The sequence below is a fragment of the Platalea leucorodia genome, assembly GCF_965183815.1.
Source record: "Platalea leucorodia genome assembly, chromosome: 5".
NCBI lineage: Eukaryota > Metazoa > Chordata > Aves > Pelecaniformes > Threskiornithidae > Platalea > Platalea leucorodia.
Genome location: NC_138827.1, coordinates 34369212 through 34394313, shown reverse-complemented (window position 1 = coordinate 34394313; position 25102 = coordinate 34369212). Strand labels below are relative to the sequence as shown.

At 38.9% G+C, this 25102-nt stretch overlaps 2 protein-coding genes across 16 annotated transcripts in view; one reads left to right on the top strand and one right to left on the bottom strand.

The window, feature by feature from the left end:
- Positions 1-11920, bottom strand: part of DNAJB4 (DnaJ heat shock protein family (Hsp40) member B4) — a 28721-nt gene extending 16801 nt beyond the window's left edge. The window contains exons 1-2 of one of the 2 annotated variants that reach the window (XM_082313827.1): positions 11795-11920; positions 869-926 (exon numbers count right to left, since the gene is read on the bottom strand). The gene's annotated coding sequence lies outside the window, so the exon portion shown is untranslated. The remainder of the gene's footprint in view (positions 1-868; positions 927-11794) is intronic. The other variant, XM_082313826.1, reaches the window with a different exon arrangement.
- A 257-nt stretch (positions 11921-12177) lies between these two features.
- The window catches only part of FUBP1 (far upstream element binding protein 1), a 38032-nt gene continuing 25107 nt past the window's right edge, over positions 12178-25102 (top strand). For 10 of the 14 annotated variants that reach the window (XR_014228391.1, XR_014228392.1, XR_014228393.1 and 7 more), the window contains exons 1-17: positions 12178-12398; positions 13572-13662; positions 14662-14724; positions 15567-15605; positions 15956-15995; positions 16817-16866; positions 16959-17030; positions 17311-17368; positions 18989-19151; positions 19227-19325; positions 19409-19510; positions 20175-20277; positions 20360-20460; positions 21080-21221; positions 22490-22650; positions 23477-23631; positions 23719-23798. Coding sequence is in view for 11 of the 14 variants with exons in the window: in XM_082314211.1 (XP_082170337.1) it covers positions 12285-12398; positions 13572-13662; positions 14662-14724; positions 15567-15605; positions 15956-15995; positions 16817-16866; positions 16959-17030; positions 17311-17368; positions 18989-19151; positions 19227-19325; positions 19409-19510; positions 20175-20277; positions 20360-20460; positions 21080-21221; positions 22490-22650; positions 23477-23631; positions 23719-23798 (1633 nt within the window). In the remaining 3 variants the exon portion in view is untranslated. The remainder of the gene's footprint in view (positions 12399-13571; positions 13663-14661; positions 14725-15566; positions 15606-15955; positions 15996-16816; positions 16867-16958; positions 17031-17310; positions 17369-18988; positions 19152-19226; positions 19326-19408; positions 19511-20174; positions 20278-20359; positions 20461-21079; positions 21222-22489; positions 22651-23476; positions 23632-23718; positions 23799-25102) is intronic. The other 4 variants (XM_082314206.1, XM_082314207.1, XM_082314212.1 and 1 more) reach the window with 3 other exon arrangements.

Below are 25102 nucleotides of genomic sequence, written 5' to 3'. Positions count from 1 at the left end.
CCCTCATATTTTCACATTAAAACTTACTATCATTTATTATATATTAAGTTATAGGGTTGGGTTCTTCTCTTCAGAAAATGATTATTGCCACTATATGTACGATGACTTATGTAGAAGTACATACAATACTAGAAAAAGAAAAAAGAAAATAAACTGATCTAAACCTCAAGTAGATTTTATATAAAACGTGGTTACAACTATCTTCAAAAACATGACTAGGACACTAGTAACACATGCAGACTGATCCTTCATCACAACATAGCAAACTTATATGTCATTAACATAAAGAATTGCTTTCTCATACCTGATTCCTATCTACGAAGTCACAATCTCTACTATAGCTGAAGAATAAAAATACACTTGGAAGAATTTTCCAAATTTAACTTTCCACTGCTGAGAGGGAATGAACACCATCTTGCAAGTAGGCAAAGTTCTTAGGACTCAGCTATGATGTACTGCATTAAAGAAAACGCAACTAACTCCCCCTTACTTCACAATGGTGTGATTAACTACTTCAGCCAAGTACCAGACTGCACTTAGAAAACCAAACGGAAACATACAAAGTATAGTCACAGAGCAACACACGCACAAAGTATTTTCATCTACAGATTAAGGTCTCCCTCTTCTGAAAGAATACAGATTCCACAAGTGCTTTTCAATTCCTTACTTAGATTCAGTGTCCTTTTCAATTCCCACCCACATAAATTTTATGTAAAAAAGCTTCTTCAAAAGAAGCTGATTGGTCAACCAGGAAAAATGCCAATCATGCAAAACATTTAACAGGTTCCCTCACATTGCTGACTACGCCTATTTACCACACTCGGTATTACAAACTTCAAGTAGTTAATGACATTGTTGCCATACGTACTTTTGTAAACATCTATGTAGAAAAGTGTACTGTCTTGGTAAGGTGACCCATCTTCTCACTGTTGTTACACAAAAAAAAAAAAAAAAAAAAAAAAAATCAAATTCATAAGGAAGCTGAAGTTCTGTTTCCTCCAAGACAATGTTCTGTTTTGACAAGTTCTGCACAATTTACTATTAAGTTATCAGTTTGGGGCAAAGAAAGCAGAAAAATATAGTAGTCAAAGTTCTTCCTTTCAGTTTTACATATAATAAGCCTGAATTTTTGTCCTAACTACTTTTAGCTCTGACTGCTATCACTCAGGAGTTTATCCAAGACTCAAGGAATTCTGTCCTGAAACAGCCCATATGCAAATGAAGAGTTAGACTTAATCACGCGTTTATCACACTGTACCAGTCAGGTTTCTCCCATGCCACCAACCTTCCCATGCTGGTTATATAACAAGTAAAGATGTTTAATATGATGAACAGTTTAAGACTTCGTAATTGCTCACTGTTTCCCTCCAACGCTAGCTCCTTTTTATTTGATTGTATTAATGTTTAAGTTTTATAGCCTTTCTGGTTATTGTTTTAAGAAACAACATACTGCTGCAACACGAGTCTCTCAGATTTTCAAGTGCTAACATACTCAGACCCTGAATATGTTTTCAATATTGTCACACAGGAGTGTTTTATTGGTTATATATATGCTTTATACATATGCCATAGGCTTCCATGTTACACTTTTCTCAGCATGAATAGTATACCACATAACAAAACAGATACTGCTTAAAAAAAGGTAAAAGTAGTACTGATTAATACTGATCAGTGTCAAAAAGAATAGAAGATTGCTTGGTAGCCAGAAAAAAAAAAAAGGCAGATGAAGTGTTAGGAGTTACTAGGAAAGGAATAGAGAACAAAACAGAAAACATTATTATAGTATCATATGAACAGTACAGTAGCAATAGTACATCTACACCATAACACTGTGCAGTTCTGTTCCCCTCAACTTCCCAAAACCAAGTATAATTTTTTTAAAATGTTCAGAGAAGGACCATAAAAGATGATCAAAGATATGAAAGTGCTTCCACATGAGAAACAACTGAGGAGGCTTGAGTTCTTCAGTCGGAAAAAAGACAGAAAGAAGTCACAGAGGTCTACAAATGACAGAGAAAGGAGACCGAGACATGAACAGTTCATGGTTTACTCCCATCTAAGCCAGAGCCACTATGTGAAACTAGAGGAAGCCCGTTTCAACAATAAAATTAAGAAGTTCTACAAGTGATAGAATTCCCTGCCAAAGGACACTGGAAACTCAAAAATGGCTTCAGTAGGACACTGAAAAAATACCATAGAAGAGATCCACTGCAAGTTCCTTGGCAGAGAAGCCAGAGCCAGAATTCCCTGAGCTGCAAATATTTGGAAGCTAGGAAGGTGGAAAAGAGGACCAAGCTTTGCTTTATTCCAACCTTCCCTGAAGCATCTACTTAGGCCCACTTTCAAACACAAATTACTGGGCTAAACAGACCACTTAATGAACAACCAGTTCAGCATTCTCCAGATGAGCACCCTCATTAGATTAATAATAATCTCAATATAATGCAATTCACCAACTTCCATGTTCTAAAGAACGAACACTTTCTAACACAGAAGCTTAAAATGGGAGCATTGGCACTATGTAATCAACCTCAGTGACAGACAAATGCTGTCCAAATGTATGGGTTCAGCCAAGCGCTAGAGGTCTGCTCCAACTAACATATTAGAAGAAAAGTGTTTGGGTACTCTACTCTAACATGCTTCCTTGTCATATAACTTGAGTATTGTTCTGTATATGTTTTCAAAAAAACATTCAACTCATTTATTAGTACTGCCAAGGAAAGTTGGTGGGGGCTTTTTTGTTTGGGGTTTTTTGGGGGTTGGTGTTTTGTTGTTGTTTTTTAGGGTTTTTTTAAACATACATAGACTAGAGGCATTTTACTTAAAACTGACTTTAAATAACAATCCAGGGTACCACTTGCAACCATGCTGCCTCCTCTTTCTCTCCTGCCACCTCTCCATCTGTTCCTATGAAACAAAGTACCAGTTGCCTATAGGCTCTCAGACAATTCATATATTAAAAAAAAAAAAATTTGAAAACATGTAGACCTCTACCGTCATTTTCCCACCTGCAGATGTGTTTATTATACAAACCTGGGAAAATTAATATTAAGCAATTAACATTAATATCTGTATTGTTTTCCATCTAAGTGAAATAAAGAGGGGTGTTGCTTAAAATAAACAGACTTTTTAGAAACAGGTATTTAGTAACACTTGTAAAGATGTTTCTAATATTCCTGTTTTCAATAAAACTGAGGTTTAATTTGACATTACCACTGGATGGATTCAGCCCCAGTCTTGCAGCACAGAAGAGGCAGAAATCTCCCTACAAGTATAGACACAGAACAGCCAGCTCATATGCTACTCGTTCTGCAGTCTGGCATTCTCCACCCCACGGACGAGGGCCAGCTGGCACAAACCAAAGTAACATTTGCTCTGGGCTAGCTGAGACTGGACACAAGGCCAGCCAGCTCAGACCCTGGGAACTGTGATTGGCTCCCTACCAGTTCTTCCACCAAATGAATCCTGGTGTAGGAGAACTCCTGTGACCTAATAGTAGTGCTATGTACTGATTAACAGGAAAAGGACAATGGAAAAATAGTGCTAGTTTCCACAATAACCCTTGCTGACTTTCCTTCAAGAAATTGGAACGGAAAAAGATTTTTTTAAAAGGCATTTTAAACGCATTTATTTCAATATCCTACATAAAGTTAGTTATTACAACTACCTTATCACCCAGGAAACATTAGGATGGGCAGACTGTTTCATTTTATATCTATTTCAATAGAAGCAGCATACAACAGCTCCTCTTTTAGCCTTTCACCTGTAGAAAAGGGAGGGTATCTGCCACCTACAACAATTTATTGGCATTTACCTTAACTATGGCAGCAATTCCTTCATTCACAGCAAAGTAATCCTAAGGGGTTTCTTCCACCAAACAATGTAATTAACAACCTTTTGTCTCGCCAAAGAGGTGGCAGCAGAGAATTCAGGACACTTGTAGAATGAAGATAGTGCTTACAGGTTAGCTCTTGCTAAAAATTTCTGGGAAGTTAGCACTGGCATGACTCAGATATGACCTGATCTGAACCTGAAGTCTTTCTTTCCAATGGTTCTCAGCCTACCACTTAAGTATTTGGATTCATTCTATTTAAAAAAAAAAAAAAAAAAAAAAACAACAGCCTCAACACACTGCCAGTTTGGAACATAACACATTATAGAAATATTTTCCTAATAGTGAATAGACTCTACAGCTTTGTACTGAAGACCGATAGGCTCATCTAGGGTTGTACCACTACTTCAGTCATGTTCCATAATTAAGGAACAGACAGAAGTCACGTCTGCAAGCCATTTTTTCTTCTTGCAGAAGTATTAGATTTTTTTTCTGGCAGTTAAAAAGCTATCAGTAAACAGAAGAGCTGAGAGGAAAAAAAATTAATAAACATGACACTGATCACAGTTATGGGTCACATATACAAGGTGGGAGAGGGAGGGGTAGGTGGAAGATGCCTGCACAATCCCTAGCCACACTCTACTTGTTTTGGGTTTTTTTTTTTTTTGTTTTTTGTTTTTTTTTTTTCCTGTAATAATGACAGAAATTAATAGTTTCCAGTAGAAAACAAACTATTTTCTAAAGTCCTGACGAAGAGAGGAACTGCAAAACAAATAAATCCACTTGGAAAAGCGACCCAGCTACATTGTATTGTTTTTAATTGCCGTTATACTCAAACAGATGAGGGTTATTAATGCATGACCAAATAAGGAACTGCACACATTTTTGCTGTGGACATGTGATCACACTGTTCTTACATAAGCAAAAGGAGATGGTCACACTAGATGCTTTTTCCAGAGTGCGCTCGTCAAAATCCCACCCAGCTGCTCTGATTCACGCAGCTAGTTTTACACGCAAGGCTGAAAACACACGCACTGAACCGTTGTATAAAGACAGGAATTTGATAAGGACACGTCAGAACAACTCTGCTTAACCTGAAGGAATGTATGTCAGCATACCTAAACTCACTTGATTTAAGTTGAAACAATAAGAATGTACTTCTGTTCACCTACAGAAGACAGAAATACAGGTAGCCCTAGTTACATTTATCAGAATCTGCTGTAATAAATGTCAAAACAGTTGCTCATTAGTCTTTCAAATGTTTCAAGCACATCCCACAGCTCAAATCAGGTTTCATAGTTGGTTTTTTCCCCCTTAGTCAACCTAGAAGAGTTTTGGGAAAAGAAGATGGAAGAGGGGAGTTTGCAACTACATTACAGTTAATCTCTTAAGTGACTATTCCTCTAGATTAAACCATGCTAGGTAAAGAAGGTACAACATGGAAAGATGAACAATTAAGTAGAAAAATGTCTAGGTGTTGTAAAGCAATAATGTTTTAAAACGATAGCCAATTTCAGCATCTATTGTACTAATAGACTATAGAAATTCTGTAGTTCCATGAAAATTTTCCCTCAAACTCATAATAAAAGTTCAAACTTTGCATGGTAGCAAGTCCTAGAAAGACATTTCACTGTAGAAAGTGACATATTTTCTTTTTAACCTTTTCTTTGTCCCTTCTGAAAAAATGCAGTACAAAGAACAGTGATGAATTAGAGGACACCTGCAAATAAAATGTATCATTTCCATGACTATTTAATGAGAACATTACACAGAATCAGTTCACTCACAGGACGTAATCCTAACAGACAATAACCTGTGCAAAGGAAGTAAAAGATCTCCTCTTTATATTCTCCACAGAAAATACCAATCCATAGTCAAAAAGTTTACAGGTGTATGGTTTTTTGTTTGTTTAAGCTAAACTTACGGAACCTCCTGTTTTCTTGCTCTTCAGATCAAGTCATATCATGACAACTACATCAGTGATTTTTTGGAGTGATTATCTGAGATTAACCCAGCAACATTCATCCCTTTCCAAGTCTATGCAGCGCTGTTACTGAGGGCTCATTTTTAAATACAACTGGGATTTGATGATTATGCCAAGATACTTTTAACCACCAATAGATACTGAAATGGCAGACTATGGCTTTCTCTTAAGAAGCCTCTGGATATTGATTTATTAAAGAAAAAATATCCTTACACATTCACAAACTTCACTGCAAACATTTATTTTTCTCAGAACATGCATGTAACCCTTACAATAAAGTTTAAGAGGATTTTCAGTTTGGATAAGCTTGTCATAATCATGGTATTATGGACTGAAGGGATTACTCATTTAGAGCTTCTAAAGCATCTCTTCCATTTTGCTTTCCTCACCCTCAGAAGAGACCTACCTTTCTATGCTAGGTTTGTTTTTTTTTTGACTCCGTGATAGATGCAAAATTTGGTTAAAAATGAGGTGCTCTGACTCACAAATTAACAAATAAAGATGTTAGCTGTAATTAAACAGTATCAGAAAGAATATTAGTAGGGATCAGGGCTATGTAACAGGGAAGTACACCAATCCCTTTAAAGTAATCAAGCTTTTCCCACTTTGAGATGAGAACTCTGAACATTACTGCCTTAATTCAATAAAATATATATTTACACACTTATTAACAGGGCTTGAATGCACATTCTTCAGTGCTCTGCTGATAGAGGAATACAGTAGACACTTCTGTCCCCTACAGCTACTATTGCAGTAATTATTTGTTCTCCCTTTAAAAGTCCTCCAGTCCCCATCTCTGCCCTTCTTAACCCCCATTCATATGCAACTTCCATGCCTAGTTTCATCAACCAATTTATTTCAAACAAGGCCTTTCACACTTTTTCTCCCCAATCTGGGAGGAGTTTTGCAGATACTAACAGCAAACAAATTCTCTGGGCTCTTGAAACTTTCCTTCCCATGACATCCACACAAAAGCATCCAACCCCCTTGACCAAGTAGGACGCTGAAGACTGATGACCATATTATCACGCTGACTAATATTATCCAGCCGCCTTTGTGCACTACATTCATTCTATATGGTGAATCACTGTCTCACTGCATACTTCAGTTGTGTTTAAGGAAGAAGTGCATGTTCTCCGATTTACCCTTCTGTGTTTGTGACACACCTAATGCAATGGTGGCTTAATGCAATTTGATAGCCTTCTGTAAGCTAGTCAAAAGCTCAGAGGCTAGGTCATGTTAATCTTTCACTGCTCAACTGTCCTCAAGCCCAGAATCAAATTTTCCAGTAGACCTCAATAGAAACCTTTGGGCAAAGACCCCTTCTTCCCTTTTACGTTTTACTATTAAATTTCCTTTCAGCAGCTTCAACCCACTTCTAGCTTTAAATCAAATACATATGAAATAAGATTCACAGGAGTAAAATGTGCAAGACAAGTGCTCTAAAGAATCTACAATATTTACACAGCTTTTCTTCAAATACTTAATATAGTAAAACATTTTTGCTAAGAAAAGCAGCATGACTAAATATAAGCTAAAAACCCCGAAAATCTGGGGTTTCTTGAAGCTTACTATAATGAGGTTGGTACACAGGGGACCAAATAGGGGCTTACAGAGCAAATTCACTCTTGCCCTTCCCCCAGAAGCCAAGAGGAAAGCTGTGTTATCATCACTGAGTGAAGGCAGATGTGACAGCAGCTGCAGCAGAGCAGGCTGCCCTTCCTCTTCAACACTCCCATCCCCTCCCACAAATACTTTTTCCTACCCCCTCCAATTCCTCAGTAGCAACCCATGCCTCTGCATTTGTCTGGAATGAAGCATAATAGGAATATTTGCTGACTAGGAAGACACAGCTGGCCATCACCGGGATCATCCTGGGTGGGTGAATTCTGACAGGAATCTTACTATTTCATTCCTGAAAACTGTTCCCCTTGACCCTCATATCTCTTTCAAAAGAGAACTTAATTATGAGCATTGTATAGATTTTGTAGATAGTTTAAGTTATGCTTTAATATTACTGTTTTTCCACCAATACATTCTCTTTCAGATATAAACTGTGGATCCGAAATTTGTAATTGCTACTTTGGTGCACATGTAGTAAATATGAAAGCTCAGAACAGATCAACAGTTGTTTGGATATAGAGCACGTGCTGAATCTTCTCCCAGTAGTTACTTAAGGGAGTTTTCCCTTTGCCAGTGCAGGAGCACCAGCTGACAGTTGAGATCTCAATCAGTCGATCTAAATCTCCCAAAGTGATGAAATCATCAGAAACCAACTGCAAATTTCGCCACACCAGCAATGACCTGCAGAAAGTATAGCAGGCAGATGTACAGCTATCACAATGGCTATCCTTCTCCAATAGTTAGAGACTGTAATCACTTTTCCTATGTAAGTGTTTAGCGTACTGAGGCAAAGCTAAACAAAACACGATACCCAGAGAGCTGGCAGAGGCAACTTTATAAGAAATGTAATCCTTTAGTTTATGACCCTGTTTGTAATACCAAACCACTTCTTTCAGGACTGCCTTACCCTTCCGTCTGGTCACCACAGATTAAAATTGAAGTCAATTGTTAAAGGGAAAAAAAACCCCAAACAACCCAACAACAGAACAGAACTGAATGCAAGCATGCATTGAAGTGTCTTAGGTTATGCAAGGGATTTGGGTCAGTTCCACACTTTTACCTCTATGCTTTTGCAACACCTGAACTAGCTAATTTAGAAATACCGAGTACCTTTTGGTAGAAGTAAGGATTCTTTCATACACACAATATTTGATTAAAAAATAAATAAATAAAAAAACCCACAGAAATATGGTTTGTTTGTAGTTTTTTGGGGTTTTTTGGTTGTTGTTTGTTTTTTGTTTTGGTGTTTGTTCCCCCCCCCCCCCCCGAACTCTCCATTACTTAAGCCTGTGACAATCCATACTATACATAAAAAGTTTTCTGACTTGTCAAGAGTTTTCATTTGAACTAGCTGTTTCTCAGTAATTACATCTACCGGAATGTTATAGTTGTTGTTTTCAGTAATCATTAGACTATGGCCTGAAAACCATGAGAGATGTCATTATCTAGGAAGTTTAGTTAAGGGAGACACTTTCCTCCAATCTCCAAAAGAAATACTGAAAGGCATTTTAAAGCTCCATATTCTCTTTTACGTCTTATGTTATCTACTATCTAATTATTAAAATTCTACAAGATAAGTGGTAGAAGGTTACTATACATCCTTTAATAAGACTGAGTTACTGTGGAACTGAGGCTTATTTTACACAGCAAAATAAAAGTTCTCTTGCTCTAGCAGCACAGTGCAAATATTTGCTTACCAATCTACTACATTTAATTTCTTAAAAGGCAGATTTGAGAAAACAGCCACTGAGTAATTTTTGCAAGTGAGAAGGCAGAATAACCTGGCATATGCTGCTGTAACAAGTCAGCAAAGCATTTGAAAGAAAATTGCAGTTAGCACTGTTAAGGGGTTGCATCCTCACCCCACTTCATTAAGACATTAAGGAGAAGGAATTAATCCCATAGGGATAATTTTCTCAACAGAAGTATCATTTAATAAAGGGAAATGAAGATAGAGTGCTTAAGAGACAGGGGTTTCTAGCAGATGGGTTCTAAGTGCCATCATGGGAAATACAGATAGAAGCAACTCTTTAACTGTTGATAAAGGTCATTAGATCAATTTAAGAACAGTGAAAATAAGGGCATAATATTTATATAGTATATAATATTTAAGATTTTACTCCTCTGTAATTTGCTAAATTTCATGTTCTAACCTATCTGAAAGGCCTAAGAAATACAGTGACTTCAAGAATTTGGAAGATTGAGAAATCATATATACACTAAATATCTTTCAAATGAAGCGTCACCTCAAACTGTAGTAAAAAGCTGATAAAAAACTCCAAAATTAACATTCACTTATCATTAGTTGTTTATGAATGCAACTAGAACACTTACAGTACCAGACAAGAGTGTTTTCATTAGCCCAAGGTATTATAACTGCTTAAAAATATCATCGGTGTTATATAGCTACTGGCTTGTCTCACAGAACTTAGCAAAGAATCATTATCCCATTTCGCAACAATAAAAAGCAAAGTACGTAGATGCTTCACACCTTCTAATAAGCAAAGAGTCACAAAAGACATAGCCAGTAGCCAGTCTTAGCTTCAATGCATCATAGTCAACTACTATCACTCGACTTACTTATTTGCATTGCACAGCTGGTATACATAGCTAAATTCTCAATAACAAAGGAAATGAAAAAAAAATAGTTCAAGGTCAAATTATTCTTTAGAAATAGCAGAGTCAAGCATGAAAATGAAGTTCCCACTTTCCAAACCTATTTTTATTTCCCCCCTCCCCCAGCTAACACAGCTACATTAATGGAAAGTACATGCTAATTCTTCTGAAAAGGCTTTTTCAGCAGAAGTATCTCAGCAGCAAGTTTCACCTAGCTCTAATTATACACTGTAATCTGCCTAAAAGCATGTAGGAATTTTAATTTTGTGGAATATATTAATCTTAAAACCCTTTTGAGCTATACTACTTCAAAAGTCTTATAGAAGGGAAAAAATCTAGCACGTTTTCAGCTTCCTTTGGTGGAGTTATCTGGACTGGAGATGCAGGATAATCTGACCTCAGCAGCACCACTGTGTCTTAAGGTCTACTAAAATGAACCCATTTATAAACAGCCAGAACTGAAGGGACCAATAAGAAACCAGGAACTTCTTAAGGCAGCATGGAACTACACGGCTAGCCAAAAGAGAAGACAACAATACGCATTTTCTTATACGACTTCAACGGAGTTGCTCCCTCCCTGCATATAGCCCAAAACCAGCCAAAGTCCAAAACAACAGTTCCTTCATTAAAAGTACTGACAACAGAGAAGCACAGATTCATTTAACCTGGAAGAAGCCTCCCATACTTCAGTTTAAAAGTACATATGTTTGAAAAAAAGCATGATATTTGTGCAATCCAGGAGCCCATGAAGAAGCTATAGTTCGATGCATATAATTTTTTAAAAATTGCAAAGCATTCCCTCAGAACAGTACAGAAAACAGTTGTACAGCTTAAATCCCCTTCAGTATTATCTAGTCTCTACCGCTATGACAGCTAAGTAGATATTCTATGACCTTATCTAGATGTGAAACCTTTGCAACACCGTCATCCATATTCAGCGTGACAGTTCATCCGCACCAGGTCACAGGACCTAAACAGGGCCCAGATTACAGCACTACTAGCTCCAATTTTTCATTAAAGCTTGTGTTTGCGCAGTCAGAAAAAAAAATCCCCGCAACTGTAAAAACCGTACAATAGCAGTGATCATTTTCAACTAAGAAATAAGCAATCGTGGACGCTGCAGGAGGAATCAAGCGAAGCTCCCTGACAGGTGAGGGGAAAAGGCGCGGCGGAGCAGCCGCAAAGCCGTCCAAAACAAGCGACGGGCCGCGCCCGAGGGGCCGCGCCGGGCAGAGGGAGCGCCGCACCGCCGGCCCTGTCCCCTCGGCTCAACTCCTCCGCCTCTCCGCGGGGCTCGGGAACGAGCCCGGCGAGGCGCCCCTCGCCTCTCCAGCTACCGTAAAGCCCGCACCACCAGACGCCAAGGTTTCTCCCCCAGGAACGGCGCTTGCACGATCTTCCCCAGCCGCCCCGCGTCACACGGCGGGCACGCTGACAGCGCCAGGCGGCCGCGCAACGCCAGGCACCGCGGCGCGCCGTTACGAGGAGCCCTTCCACAGGGCACCGCCGCGCTAAGGCGGGAAAAAGGCCCGGCTTCCTGCTCCGCTCAGGGCTTGGGACAGCACCGCCGCTACCCCCACCGCCCGGTCCTCAGCCGGCCCGGGAACTGGCAGGAACCAGCCACCAGAGCGCCAAACGCCACCCCAGGCGCAGCCTAACGCGGGCAGGCGGCCACGCCGCAGCCGCAGCGCTGCCGGTCGCCCCCAGGCCCCCTTCGCTTACCGCCCTCCTGCACTCACCCGGCTGACGCCGCCTCAGACGCCCCCCGGGCCAACCTCGCTCCCGGCAGCCTCCGCGCCTCAGGCGCGGCTCCCACTCGCACACCCACGGCTCGAAAACAAATCACGCGAGATCTGCCCCGCGGCGCCTCCCGCGCAGCGCTGCACTCCCCCCCCCCCCCGCCCTTCCCCTCGCACCACGTGACGCTCCCAGCCCTATCACCGCGTGTCTCTAACCCCCCCGCGCTACCATGGAAACATCGCGAGCTCGCCACCTCCCCCCCGCCCTGGCCCCGCCGCTCGGGGCCTGGCGAAGCGCCGCGAGGTTTCTTCGCCGTTCTCCGGCAGCCCTATGAAATCTCGCCTGAGGTCTCGCGAGGTTACGCTGCTTTCCCTCCCCCCCCTCCCCGAGCACGATGCCGCGCAGGAATGTGAAAGGCTCCCGCCCGCCGCCATTTTCTTTCTTTCTTGGCAGGCAGCGAGTGGGGCAGGAAGCGGTGGCTGAGCGAGTATGGCGGACTATTCCACGGTGCCCCCTCCTGCTTCGGGCGCGCCCGGGGGAGGCGGCGGTGGAGGTGGAGGAGTGAACGATGCCTTTAAAGACGCGTTGCAGAGGGCTAGGCAGGTGCGTGCGTGCGTGTGTGTGCAACGTGGCTCTGCCAAATCAATGGGCCCTCGGGTCCCGGGGCCTGGAGGCAGCTGCTGACCAGGCCGCGGCGCCTGAGGCACGGGAGGAGTTGGCGGGCTGCGGCCTGACGACGCTGGGCCCTGGGGAGACCTGAGGAGGGGGCCCCTCCGCCAGTACGTGTCTGCGGGGGGGGAGCTTTGTCCCGTCCCCTCGCCCCCCTCCGCGCACGCCGTGGGGAGCGCCCGCGCTGCCCGCCCGCCCTGCTCGGGCGGTGAAAGGTTTTTCCAGTCAGACCCCGGCTCCGCCATTGGCCGCTGGCAGCCTGGGCGCCCGCAGTGCCCCGGCTCGGCCCGAGGTGATCCGCGCCATCGCGGGGCGGCGGGGGCGAGGGAAGCGGCGCTGCGGGGTTCCTGCCGCGAGGCAAAATCTCGGCCGGCGAGTAGCGGCCCGCCGCCTTATCGGGAGCCCGGCGCCTTGCCGGGCCGCTCGGGCGGCGGAGGGGCCGGAGGGAGGGCGGCTGCACCGCCCGGCCCGTATTGTGTTCCCCGAGGCGCTCTGGGTGCCCGCTAACCTGCTCAGACCGGTTGGGGAGTGCTGCGGCCTGCGGAGCGAGGGCGGCGAGGGCTGTCTTTTCGGAAGTTCCTTGTCCCGAAGTTTTATTTGTACGTTTTGCACCACGGGCGATGTTTTCTTTATTTCTTGGGCAAAATTTTCGCCTTGTCTGGCAATAACCCGTCACGGTTTTGGCAATATTTGAAGACCCGGTGTAGTCGGGACTGCTGAGGTTTGGAATAGTTTTAGCGGTCAGGCCCTCCGTGAGATACCGCAGTGTTTTGAGAAGAATGGGTAGAAAAGGAAAAGCCCCTTTTAGAAAAAAGTTTCTGGTGTTTAAAGGGCAGGGGGCTTGGGTTTTGTTTTTTTTTCCCAACCAATGAAGAAAACATAGGAAGCTTTGCTGTTGAAGGATGAGCGCAAGTCTCCTTGAAGACATTAAAAAATAAGATTTCTGTGAGCAGAACTGTTTCTAGCAGCAACCTTCTATTTACTTATTTGGGGTAATTTTAATATGCATTGTCTAAATCGTTTAAAATCGTTTAGAAGACCGGGAATGAATGAGGGCTGACTGATTTTTTTTTTTTTTTAAACTCACAACATCTGCCTTTTGTTTAGATTGCAGCAAAAATTGGAGGAGATGCTGGCACATCAATGAATTCAAACGACTACGGTTATGGAGGACAAAAAAGACCTCTTGAGGATGGAGGTATGCACTTGTTACTGCTGCATTTATTTTTGTTGAGTACGACCACGGTGCCAGAAAGATTGCAGGTGGTTTTTTTGTTTGTGTTTTGTTTGGTTTTTTTTTTTTCCATAGCACAGCATAAAAACACTTTGTTCCTTGTATAGATCATGACATGCTTTTTCATTTTCAGTTTAATGGGGAAATGTGTTTTAAACCATTGTGCACTAACTAGAAGTGAATGTAAGCCTATTCTAAAATATTTTAAATGTGGTTTAAATGCTGTAAAGAGGAAAATGTATGCTGGGGAGGGGGGCAGATAAATTCGTGGTTGAGAAACTGTTACACAGGTATGTCATTTAAGTCTTTTGTTGTTATGTAGGACCGATTACAATTTCTAAATTACATTTAGAGTAGGAGGTGATCACTTCTTAAATTTGATTGTTTCATATACTTTATTATTGCACAATTTCAAATAGAATTATTAATGCATTTCATTGTAAAAGCATAGGACTTTAAAAAAAGACAGGAAAGTAATTTTTCTACCTTGTAGACACTTTTGCTTAGTGTGGTATTTAAGCCTATAGCATGTGTGAACCCTGATAAGATCATATTTAAATCTTCTAACTTGTTGCAGCTTTTTGGATTTGCCTTATACTGCAGTAAAGTTTTCTCCTGAAATATGTGTGTGTCGTGTTCTGTCTCTTACTAAGCAGCCAGTTTAAACTTAACAGGGTTTGATATGTTTAATATACACACAAAATCCTGGCTAAATTGTGGAAAGAAATCTCTTGAGCTTGTTGAAATGTTCTCATAGGTCTCACAAAAGAGCAATGCCTTTTTTTCCTTTAAGAGGATTGAAACTCAGTCTACAGAATGTAACTAAAGCTTTATATCAGGAGTTCTTGTGTCCTGTAATAAAATTTTTTTTTTCTATTAACGGTGAGGTTTTTAGTATACAAAAAATGAGCTAATGATGCTTCAGATGATATATGTAATGTATTCTTTTTATTTTATGTGTAGATGGCTCTTGGACAAGTCCGAGCAGTACAACACACTGGGAGGGAATGCCCTCTCCTTTTAAAGGCAGGAATTTTTATTTATTACCTGTGTTTAGTATGTAAACATGACATAAACTAGTGGATCTTTCTGGATTGACACAAATATTTCTTGGAATATGTGTCTGAGTTTTTGCTGCACATAAATTATGGTGGTTCATATAACCTTTATTTTGGGGTGGGAAGGAAGCATCTGAAGTCTATCTTTTCAGATATAGGTTAATTATGCCTTTTATTCATTTACTGTACAGAAAAGATTTGGATGGTAGTGATGTAGTTGCTTTAAATCTGCTTTTTTTTGAAGTTTTATGCTATGAAATGCTTGATATTTGGACAGGAATTTCAAATCGACATTCAGATTGAGATTGCATTGCCATGTGATACTGTTGTATTTTCAGATGTTTGATCTAAATTTGTGGTCGTTGTCAGAATTTTTTTTTTCTTTAAATCATTGTTGATTTTTGTATGGATTTGATTTTTTTTTCTTTTTTTACTATAGAAGCATCATTAGCTTGAGCAACCAACAGAGCTAAACTTTGTTCCTTGTCTTAATTAAGTTTCAGTGACTGGGTATCTGTGAGCAATCTACAGTGTGTTCTGAAAACTGCCTTTTGTTAAACTACTGAATAGACGATATGGAAAAACCTAACACCTTTTCAGCTATACTAACCAAGTGCTGAGTGTTCGTGAGATTTTCTTTTATTCAGATGATCAACTCCCTGAAATTGGAGGAGAAAAAAAAAAAGAAAGAAAAGGAAAAAAAAGGAAAGGGGGACTAAAATACACTGGAAAGTTACAATTCACACTAAAAGGTGTAAACACTTCTTGAATTTCCTGGCAAAAAAAATTAAAAAAATCTTAATTTTGCAGATCAACCAGATGCTAAGAAAGTTGCTCCTCAGAATGACTGTAAGTAATTTTTATTTTGTTGCCAAAAAAAACTAAACAAGTATAGCATTGTCAGAACAAGAATTTGAAACAGTGTTCTGGTAGGTGATACTTGAATCAGTAAGATCAAAAGAATGGCTGGGGGTTTATGTCTTATTTTCTTGAAGCAGTGCATGTTTGCTTTGTAAAACTGACAATGTTGTTAGCAACAGCGGAGAATCTTCTTAGTTGTTTTTAAACCTCTTGATAACACTTCTTAAAAAGTCAACTTGGGCAAAAGTTGATCCAATTAAGTTTTATTATCAAAGGAGAAGCTTAGTTGTAAATGATACTATTTGTTTGAATTTAATTTTAATGATATTTGTTTATAGCTTTTGGAAATCAGCTACCACCGATGCATCAACAACAAAGGTAAGAGTAACACTGCATCTTATGTAGAGTTTTATTTTTTACTGAAAGAAAGCAGTTTCAATAAACTTTTCTGAAAAAGTGGTATCAATGCATAAAGCAATTACTCTGTATGTGTGATCTGTTGAAATTTCAGCAAGTCCCAAGCCAAACACTTAAAATGAATCTACATTGTGGTCTTTTTCTCTTCACAGCCTAGGCTGTGCGTCAAGCTTAGTAAAGGGAAAATGCGTTGCTCGTTTTTACTACTTGAGCATAGGTAGCGTAATCAGAAGTTGGAAGCAGATCTGAAGGGGGAAGGGTTGACGCTATCTTGTAAACAAAAAGGAAAGCTAATGGATTAAAAAAAACAACTCAGATTTAACACAGTGTATTGCTCAGTGAGCTATCTTTGCTACAACTCAGTAGTTTTCTCCACTCATTTCTTCCCTAAACCACATGCAACTATTATTCTTATGCTTTGGCTGGTTTTGGTAGATGAGATCCTGAAATTTGTGTATTTTCAGCATACTTTGCTGCATATACAGATGGAACTTAAAATGCCACACTGGCCTTTTCTGTACCACACATCTGTTAACAGTAAAGAAGAGGAAGGAAAACTTAAATCAATTTGTATTATACTTGAACTTTTTGTGGTCACTTTTGTATATTGTTAGTTTACGTAGTACTGTGCTTGCATAATGACTTCTGGATAGAGGCAAGTAAGCCAGGGCAATAGTGGGGGCACTGGCTTTCTTTAGTTTAATGGGAGGTCATATATAAATTTAATGCCAGTTTGGTCTCTGAATGGTCGTTGTCTTTGTTTGATTTAACATTCTCTGTAGGTCTGTGATGACAGAGGAGTACAAAGTTCCAGATGGGATGGTTGGATTCAGTAAGTAGTATGGATGTGCTGGTGTAGTATAGTGAGGGATGTTAGCAGATGCTGTTAATACAAATAATCTTTCTATATTTTCTTTTTCCAAGTAATTGGCAGAGGTGGAGAGCAGATCTCACGTATACAGCAGGAGTCTGGCTGTAAAATACAGATTGCACCTGGTAACTATTTGTGGGGTTTTTTCCTTGGTTATTTTGCTGGGGGTTTTGGTAGAAAGTTCAGAAGGCTGATCATTGCTTCTAATTGCCTGAACCTTCATTTAAGGTGTAATTTAATGTTTTGTGCCAATTGCGATTATCACGGTCTAAAAAATGCAAAATGCTGTAATACACTGATTAGTCTACTTCAGTGACGTTCCAGTAGTTTGTATATTCTGTTTCATTTCATAATCTCTTTCTGACTTAACACTACTGCTAAATTGGTTTTATTTTATGACTGTAGATAGTGGAGGCCTGCCTGAAAGATCATGTATGCTAACTGGAACACCAGAGTCTGTTCAGTAAGTAAAACAAATTCTGTGTGTTCATATTTAACTGTGTAATGCACTTCAGTTTTTAGATCTAAATATAAAGGCTAGATAGCATGTCTATAATACTGTTTTTCCTCTGTTGAAAAGGCAGTTGGGTGACAATTAAATGTATACATAAGAAAAAAAGCCCTGAACCTGTAGTCAGATCCCTCAACATACTTGGAGTTTTAAGACAAAAATATGGAACTTCAACTTTTCAAGTCCAAATCTTGTTGTAGATAATATTTCCCTAACCATACACTGATTTCAGCTTGAGAAAGGTGTGCTAAAAAGAAACTCTTTAGTAAGCATAAATGGGAAGATCACAGGGAAAATGTGGAAAATGAGTAATGTGTGAGAGTAGGAGTTACTCAAAGCCCAGCCCATCAGAGTTCTTAAATGTCTTTGGTATAAATTAACATATACCAGAAGTTAGGAAAGTGGTGTCTATGTAATACCTATCAGCAAAGTTTAACTTTTGCCTTCCTGTGTTCAGGGAAGAGGATGATAGCAATGAATTTTTTTTTTTTTTTTTTTTTTTTTTTTTTTTTTACTGGCCTGGAGAATATATAACCACTTGAATACTGACTTGTCCTGACCTTGCTAGGAAAGATCTTAAGTGTAGTAGTATATTTGGTATTACCTCATTTATGTTAGCTGCTCTTCATGTTTGCAGGTAAGGCCTGCAGCTACATGTTTTCCTTTGGGAAAGTAGTGTGGCGTTCTCCTCTTACGTGGCAGCCAAGCAGGCTGCTATTAATGAAGTCATTCCTTTATGGGAATTTTCTTTCTAATTATAGTTTATTCTGCTCGCCTGTTAGAGGGAAGAGTTTTTAACTAATGTTAGTACTGTAATCATAATTTTACTCTGATGGCAACTGACTTACATCTGTGGTGAATATATACTTGCTTTGTCCACTGTTTTGGTAACGGTTAGAAGTATAAACGTCCTTACTTTGCATGCTGAATCAAGCAGCAGCTATCACAGTACTTGGTGTTAAAGCCAGGTTTATTTTACAGTCTAGGTTTTTTTGCCTTTTTATAAAACTTAACATAAAATAGAACTGCCTTAAGATTGGCTGTTAGTAGGTTAAAGAAAAACTACTGTCAAATGAGAGGTTACCTGAATTACTACTGAAATTAAGGAAAGTTAGAAAAACCTTTCTGTCTGGTGATTTATTGTTTTTAATGCACTAAAAAAGGGTAAATTTTAACAATTTCCAATCTTCTCATTAGCATGTATTTTTTTCAATATTTTAAAGGACAAGTTTTCCATCTTTTGCTCTGAATTAAGGTTTGATCAATGTAACTATATTCAGGGATGATGGTCATGTTCGAGGAGGTGACTGACTTACGTGTGTTTGGTAAAGAACCACCTTTTGTATTCTGACATTGGGGTGGTTTTAGGTCTGCCACATTATCTTGCAATTAGTTTCTTAAGTTACTGTTACAGATCTACTGAGTTTGCCTCATATTTCTTAGTGGTAGTAATTATATTTCTTCTGCAGAAACTTCAAATTAAGAAAAGAAAAAATTTCCAGGCAGAATAGGTGTGGGCAAGTGATACTTGTAGGAATAAGTGTATTTATAAATGTATGTATCCCTCCACAGATCAGCAAAAAGATTACTTGATCAGATAGTTGAAAAGGGAAGACCTGCACCTGGCTTTCATCATGGTGATGGACCTGGAAATGCAGTCCAAGAAATTATGATTCCAGCAAGTAAAGCAGGATTAGTTATTGGAAAAGGTGGAGAGACAATTAAACAATTACAGGTGTGTCTTTTTTTAAACATGTGATAGTATCGAATGTGGATTTGGGTGGGTATTGACTTTCCTTTTGTCAAATAGGAGCGGGCAGGTGTCAAAATGGTCATGATTCAAGATGGTCCACAGAACACTGGTGCAGACAAGCCCCTTAGGATAACTGGAGACCCTTATAAAGTTCAGGTATGGAGTCCTTCAGAATTCAGAGCATTTTAAAATCCATTTGGATGTTGCAGTACCTAAATGCACTTTCATTCTTCTTTTAGCAAGCCAAGGAAATGGTGCTGGAGTTAATTCGTGATCAAGGTGGCTTTAGAGAGGTGCGCAACGAATATGGGTCAAGAATAGGAGGAAATGAAGGGATAGACGTAAGCATGGTTGAAAAACTTGTTCACTGTATTTTGAGTTGTTAACATTAAAATGTTAAGCTGTGTAATACCACTGAAAAATCTTAAACAGATACCAGAAGTGGTTGTGGCATGTAAGTATTACTTGATCATTGCTGAAATTATGACTTTAGATGGCGTGCAGCATTCACTTTACGTTACCAGCAGTTCTGAACAGTTTCAGCTAGCTGGAGGTTTTTTTTTATCAAATAAGCAAATAAGTTTTATGGCTAAGTACATAATGTCATAGAAATTGGAGTTTGGCCTTCACTGAAGAATATTTTAAAGTCCACCTACTATGCAAGTCATGACATTATAACTGTTCATCAGAGGTGAGGCTGAAAGTTTCATCTGCTAGAATCTGCATTTTAGGCCCATTAGAACTTTTGTTCTTTCATTGTGAGAAGCATAATACTCACTGGAATTGCTGCCACTATGAGAACTTGCAGTGCATAGGATCTCTTTCTTTTTGATGCTTTCGTCCAGTATTTGTTAGGCTCGATATTAAAAAATTCACACTCAAAAAGCCTTAAGTGACATAGGGCTGGCCCTAGTTTTCTGTTCTAACATGTGACCTTTTAATTGTGTGAATTTGGTAGGAATATTTGCATCATTGACATCTTGACTTCTTTTTTTTCTCTTTAAGGTTCCAATACCACGGTTTGCTGTAGGTATTGTAATTGGAAGAAATGGAGAGATGATAAAAAAGATACAGAATGATGCTGGTGTTAGGATCCAGTTTAAGCCAGGTTGGTAGTATGTCCATAAGTTTCTGTGAATTGAGTAAATTTACTGGATTACATATACTAGAATAGTTCATTTTTATTCCAGATGATGGAACAACTCCAGATAGAATAGCCCAAATCACAGGGCCTCCTGACAGATGTCAGCATGCTGCAGAAATCATTACAGATCTCCTTCGAAGTGTTCAGGTTGGGTAATATGTTGTTTACCATTTAAACTCTCCTGCCAGACTTTTGGAAAGGCTTAAAATTTTAAAAATGAGTGCGTAACTAAAGAAAATAATTTAATGGTGTTATTTGAATCTACTCCAAAGTTCAGTCTGGAATATGAATGTTTGCTTTTACAGTTACAGTTTTGCAAGTTTCAGGATGATCATGATAATACTGATACAGAGTCATGGCAGTTCTTGATCTGACTTGTTTTAGACCTGCTGCTTCTGTTGTCTTGTATTAATAGCTGATATGCTGTTACTTTTGGTTGTAATTGGTGTTTAAAAGACGGTTTAAATGCTTATTTTGACGTGAGCCCTACCACTGCATTTACAGAAGGCAGACAGAAATTACATCTTTGTACATGTGAAACTTTCTGCTTTCTTCTATATCCTTTCCTTCTTCATCTTTCATATGCAGAGTTGTACAGAACATCTTTTAAAATGTAATTTAGGTCTTCTGGAAAAGAAACTATCGAAACTATTTGAGTAGTAAATCAGTTTTTTCTTAACAAATGATGTGATGTAACTAGCTGGCATTAATATTAAGTTTGCAGTAATTTTTATAAACATGTTAACTTGTTGCTTTTTGTTTTTAGGCTGGTAACCCTGGTGGACCAGGACCTGGTGGTCGAGGAAGGGGTAGAGGCCAAGGCAACTGGAACATGGGGCCTCCTGGTGGATTACAGGAATTCAATTTTATTGTTCCCACTGGCAAAACTGGATTAATCATTGGCAAAGGCAATATATCTTATATATATATGTGTATCTATATGTAGTTAAAAAAACTCTCAGCTTTTCTATTTGTACAAATAGCCATACTAGAGACATGTTTCAAGAGAAGCCTTTGCAAATAGTTTCATGTATAGTGCAGCAGCATAATACTGCTAAATCGTAACTATCCTAATATTCTTTTCAGATTTTCAGCACCAAAACACATACCCCAGTAGTTAAAATTCAAGAACCAATCAATTTATCTAACCCATTTTTTTTAAAGTAGTAAGTACTGAGTTACATTGGTAGTGTTTGGTAGATTCGTAGATGATGTTAGCTTGCATTTGATACAGTTAGCTTGCATTTGATACTGCTTGATGAGCCTAGCGTTATTGCGTCTGTAACTCACTCTTGAAACCAATTTTCACATATTCCAGTGAAGATCTTTTACAGTGGAGTCCTGTAACAATTTCTTATGTATGTGTTTTTTAAAATAATTACTTCTCAAATAATTTTGTTTTTAAAATAATTTACTGTATGCTTCTAAATGAAACCCTTGAGTTATCTTAATCTTTTGTTTGTAACATGTTTTCCAAACACAACAAATAGGCTGACATAGTTCAGTTCTTGACCTGTAAGGTTGATTGTTGTTGGTGTGGGGTTTTTTTTTGGTTGGGGGCTTTTGGGGGTTTTGTTCGGTTGGTTGGTTTTTTAAATGCCAAATTACCCCTGTTTTGACAACTTTATGCCTACTAATGATACATGTGACTTCTCAGGATCCTATAAGAGGAGCAACTAGTTTAGGGAATTTAACTTTCTGATTTTAGTGCACTGCAAAAAATGTGGACTTCACCATCTGGTCAGCTGCTGGGCTTGGGGTTTTTTTTTTTTTTGTCATCTGTGCTTGCCTACTGCTCTATAGGGAGGTTAGGCTTTAAGGTTATATTTACTGATAACTGTGGGTATTGGTTGTTATTCATGTGTAATCTTAGATCTTTACATGAATGGAAAAAAACAGACAACGTTGTAGGAATTCTCTGCTGTTCTTTCTGAATGACAATATTGTGGTCTTTAATTTAAAAAATAATTGTATGACTAGTTTATTGCAATCAAAGCTCTATACTACACCAAAGAGGCTTTTTTTTAGTTGTTGTTAGAATGCTCTTGTATCGCTTATAAGAATAGGTGTCTTTTCACTTCTCTATCTTAAGCTTCCATGCAATTGACTTTCTCTGACTTGAATCTTAGTATTTTCGCTTTAATGCTTGTCATAAAAGCTGTATGTTGCATTGTAGGTGGTGAAACTATTAAAAGCATAAGCCAGCAGTCTGGTGCTAGAATAGAACTTCAAAGAAATCCTCCACCTAATGCGGATCCAAACATGAAGATGTTTACTATCCGTGGAACACCCCAGCAAATAGATTATGCACGACAGCTCATAGAAGAAAAGATTGGAGTGAGTGTATAACTATATTTCGGTTTACTATTATAACAGAGTAGGAAGTGAGTCTCTTTTGTGGAGGCTTTTCTTCTATTTCACTTCCAAATTACTTAAATAATAAATTGATGATAATAAATGGTAATCTGGATTTAAAGTAATATAAACATAATTTGATGCACCAAAAGAAGCAAAAACTTGAAATGGAAAGAAACGGTTGTTTTCTTCAATGTAAGATAGTGTATTTTTTAATTACGTATTCTTGAAGATGCCCGCTTGTGTGTAATGAAAAATTTGATGACTTCAAAGATATTCTTGATGTTGTTAAAGCTACCAAACTGTGCTTAGTTTTCCAGTCTCAGTGTATTTACGTAGAGTTTTAATCCAAGTTCACACTCTTTAAATTGACTGCGCTTTTGTTTGCATGTGTATGCAAATTTACTACCTGTTTTTCCTACCTGATCTTACAAACAGATTTAATTAGCAAGATTGGCCAGATTTAGATGTATCAGTTTATTTTAAAACACTGATAGTCATGTTTTAGTTTGTGGGGTTTTTAATACAACTTGTGGAAAAATCCATTTTATTTCCTGAAGAAAGAACTAAAATAAATGCAGCTTTTTAGTTGCTATTACTGCCACGGCTGCTTTGAACTTTCTTCTTTAACTAGCCATAAACCTAATTAATCTTCAAAATGACTGTTTTCTCCAGGGAAGTGTCTTAATTTAAAAACAATCAAACCTTTTAGATTATATTCTTGAAGTGTTCAGACTTGTGCTTCCAAACTGCTGAAAAATGGAGAACTTCAAGGTTTATTTTCATTTGTGTGCTCTTCTTGTTACAGGGTCCAGTAAATCCATTGGGTCCACCTGTTCCTCATGGACCCCATGGTGTTGTTCCTGGCCCACATGGACCTCCTGGGCCACCTGGTCCTGGTGCTCCCATGGGACCATATAACCCAGCTCCTTATAATCCAGGGCCTCCTGGCCCTGCACCTCAGTAAGTACTGCTTCAGCTAGCTTCCTTTTTTGTAGGGTGACCCTGGGACTGGCTTTCACTGTATATGTATGAATTGATCTTTTATAGTGGTCCTCCAGCTCCGTATGCTCCGCAAGGATGGGGAAATGCTTATCCGCACTGGCAGCCACCAAATCCACCAGATCCAGGTAAGAAATGTCACAGTTGTACTGTAGTGTGGATACACTTTGAGTACATGCATTTTGTCCTTACAAGTATATATGTTTCACAGTTCATTTGTGTCACACTGGTAAATCTGAAAAAGCTCCTGTTCTTCAGGCTTTTCCTTACTGATTGTCAGTTTATGTGTGTCTTAGACTTCCCACGTGTTGCTTCTGAGATGTTGAAATTCAGTTGTTACAGTTAGAACGTTCTTCTTTACTAAACGTTATTGACATTGCATCCCAATTTACGATATGTTTTGCAAGACTCTTGATTAACTGACTTTGTGCAAATCAGTTCATTTTTCTTGGAATGGATGTTTTTACATAAAGTTCTTTAATGAGGATGTTTTCTTTCCCTAATAGTCAATGACTTTGTATTTTATTTTAGACAGTGCCCCTTACAATCTCACTGATCCTGACTTTGCACAGTTTATGCTATATTATATATTTCTAGCTTTTGTTGACCTATATGAGGATTGCTTCTCAGAGTCTTACACAAATGTATTTTGTTCAGTCCTTTTTGAGGGATAAAACTTCTGTTGAACTGCTGTTAATACAGTAAAACTAGTTAGGATTGTGTATTTTGAGCTTTTGCTTATAATAGCTTTGTATTTTCTTCTGAAACCCATCTTTGTAGAATCTGTTTCTTCTATTTCTGTTTACCTTTGTGAAGACCGGGAGTTTTTACCTAATTACAACTTCCCAAAGTTTTAGTATCCTGCTTTTCTTTAAGTTATATCCTTTGGTTGGACTAGAGCGTATGGGGAAACGGAACTCCAGTCACACAAGGCATGGTAAGGCTAGATGCTTCAGTCACTCATACCTCATTTGTTTGAGGTAGAGCTTCTTCAGAACTTCAGCCAAAAGATCTCAATTTTATTTTTGTTATAAAAGGAATAAATATTTTCTGATACTCACTGGTCCTGACACAAGTTCCTTTAGTGAAAAAGGGGAGGACTTTGGAGGATGTTACAATCTACGGAGAGTTCTATTCATGTTCAAGTCTTTCATATATCCTTTCTTGGCAAAGAACCACTTCTGGTTTCGTTTTCCTAACTCTTACAAAAGGTAGCTCTGCATGCATTCAGTTTAGTATTTAAAAATGCCTATTGTTATTATTTAAAAGTAGAATGATTCACAGTGACTTGAAGTCTCAGCATACCAAAAGTGTCACTTAATCCAAAACCACTGCCAAAATGTTGCAGCCTTTTTCATGCCAACGTTTCATTTTTTATGAAGTCATTTATCTACATAAAGATCTGTAAGAAAAATGGTAAATACTCACCTTG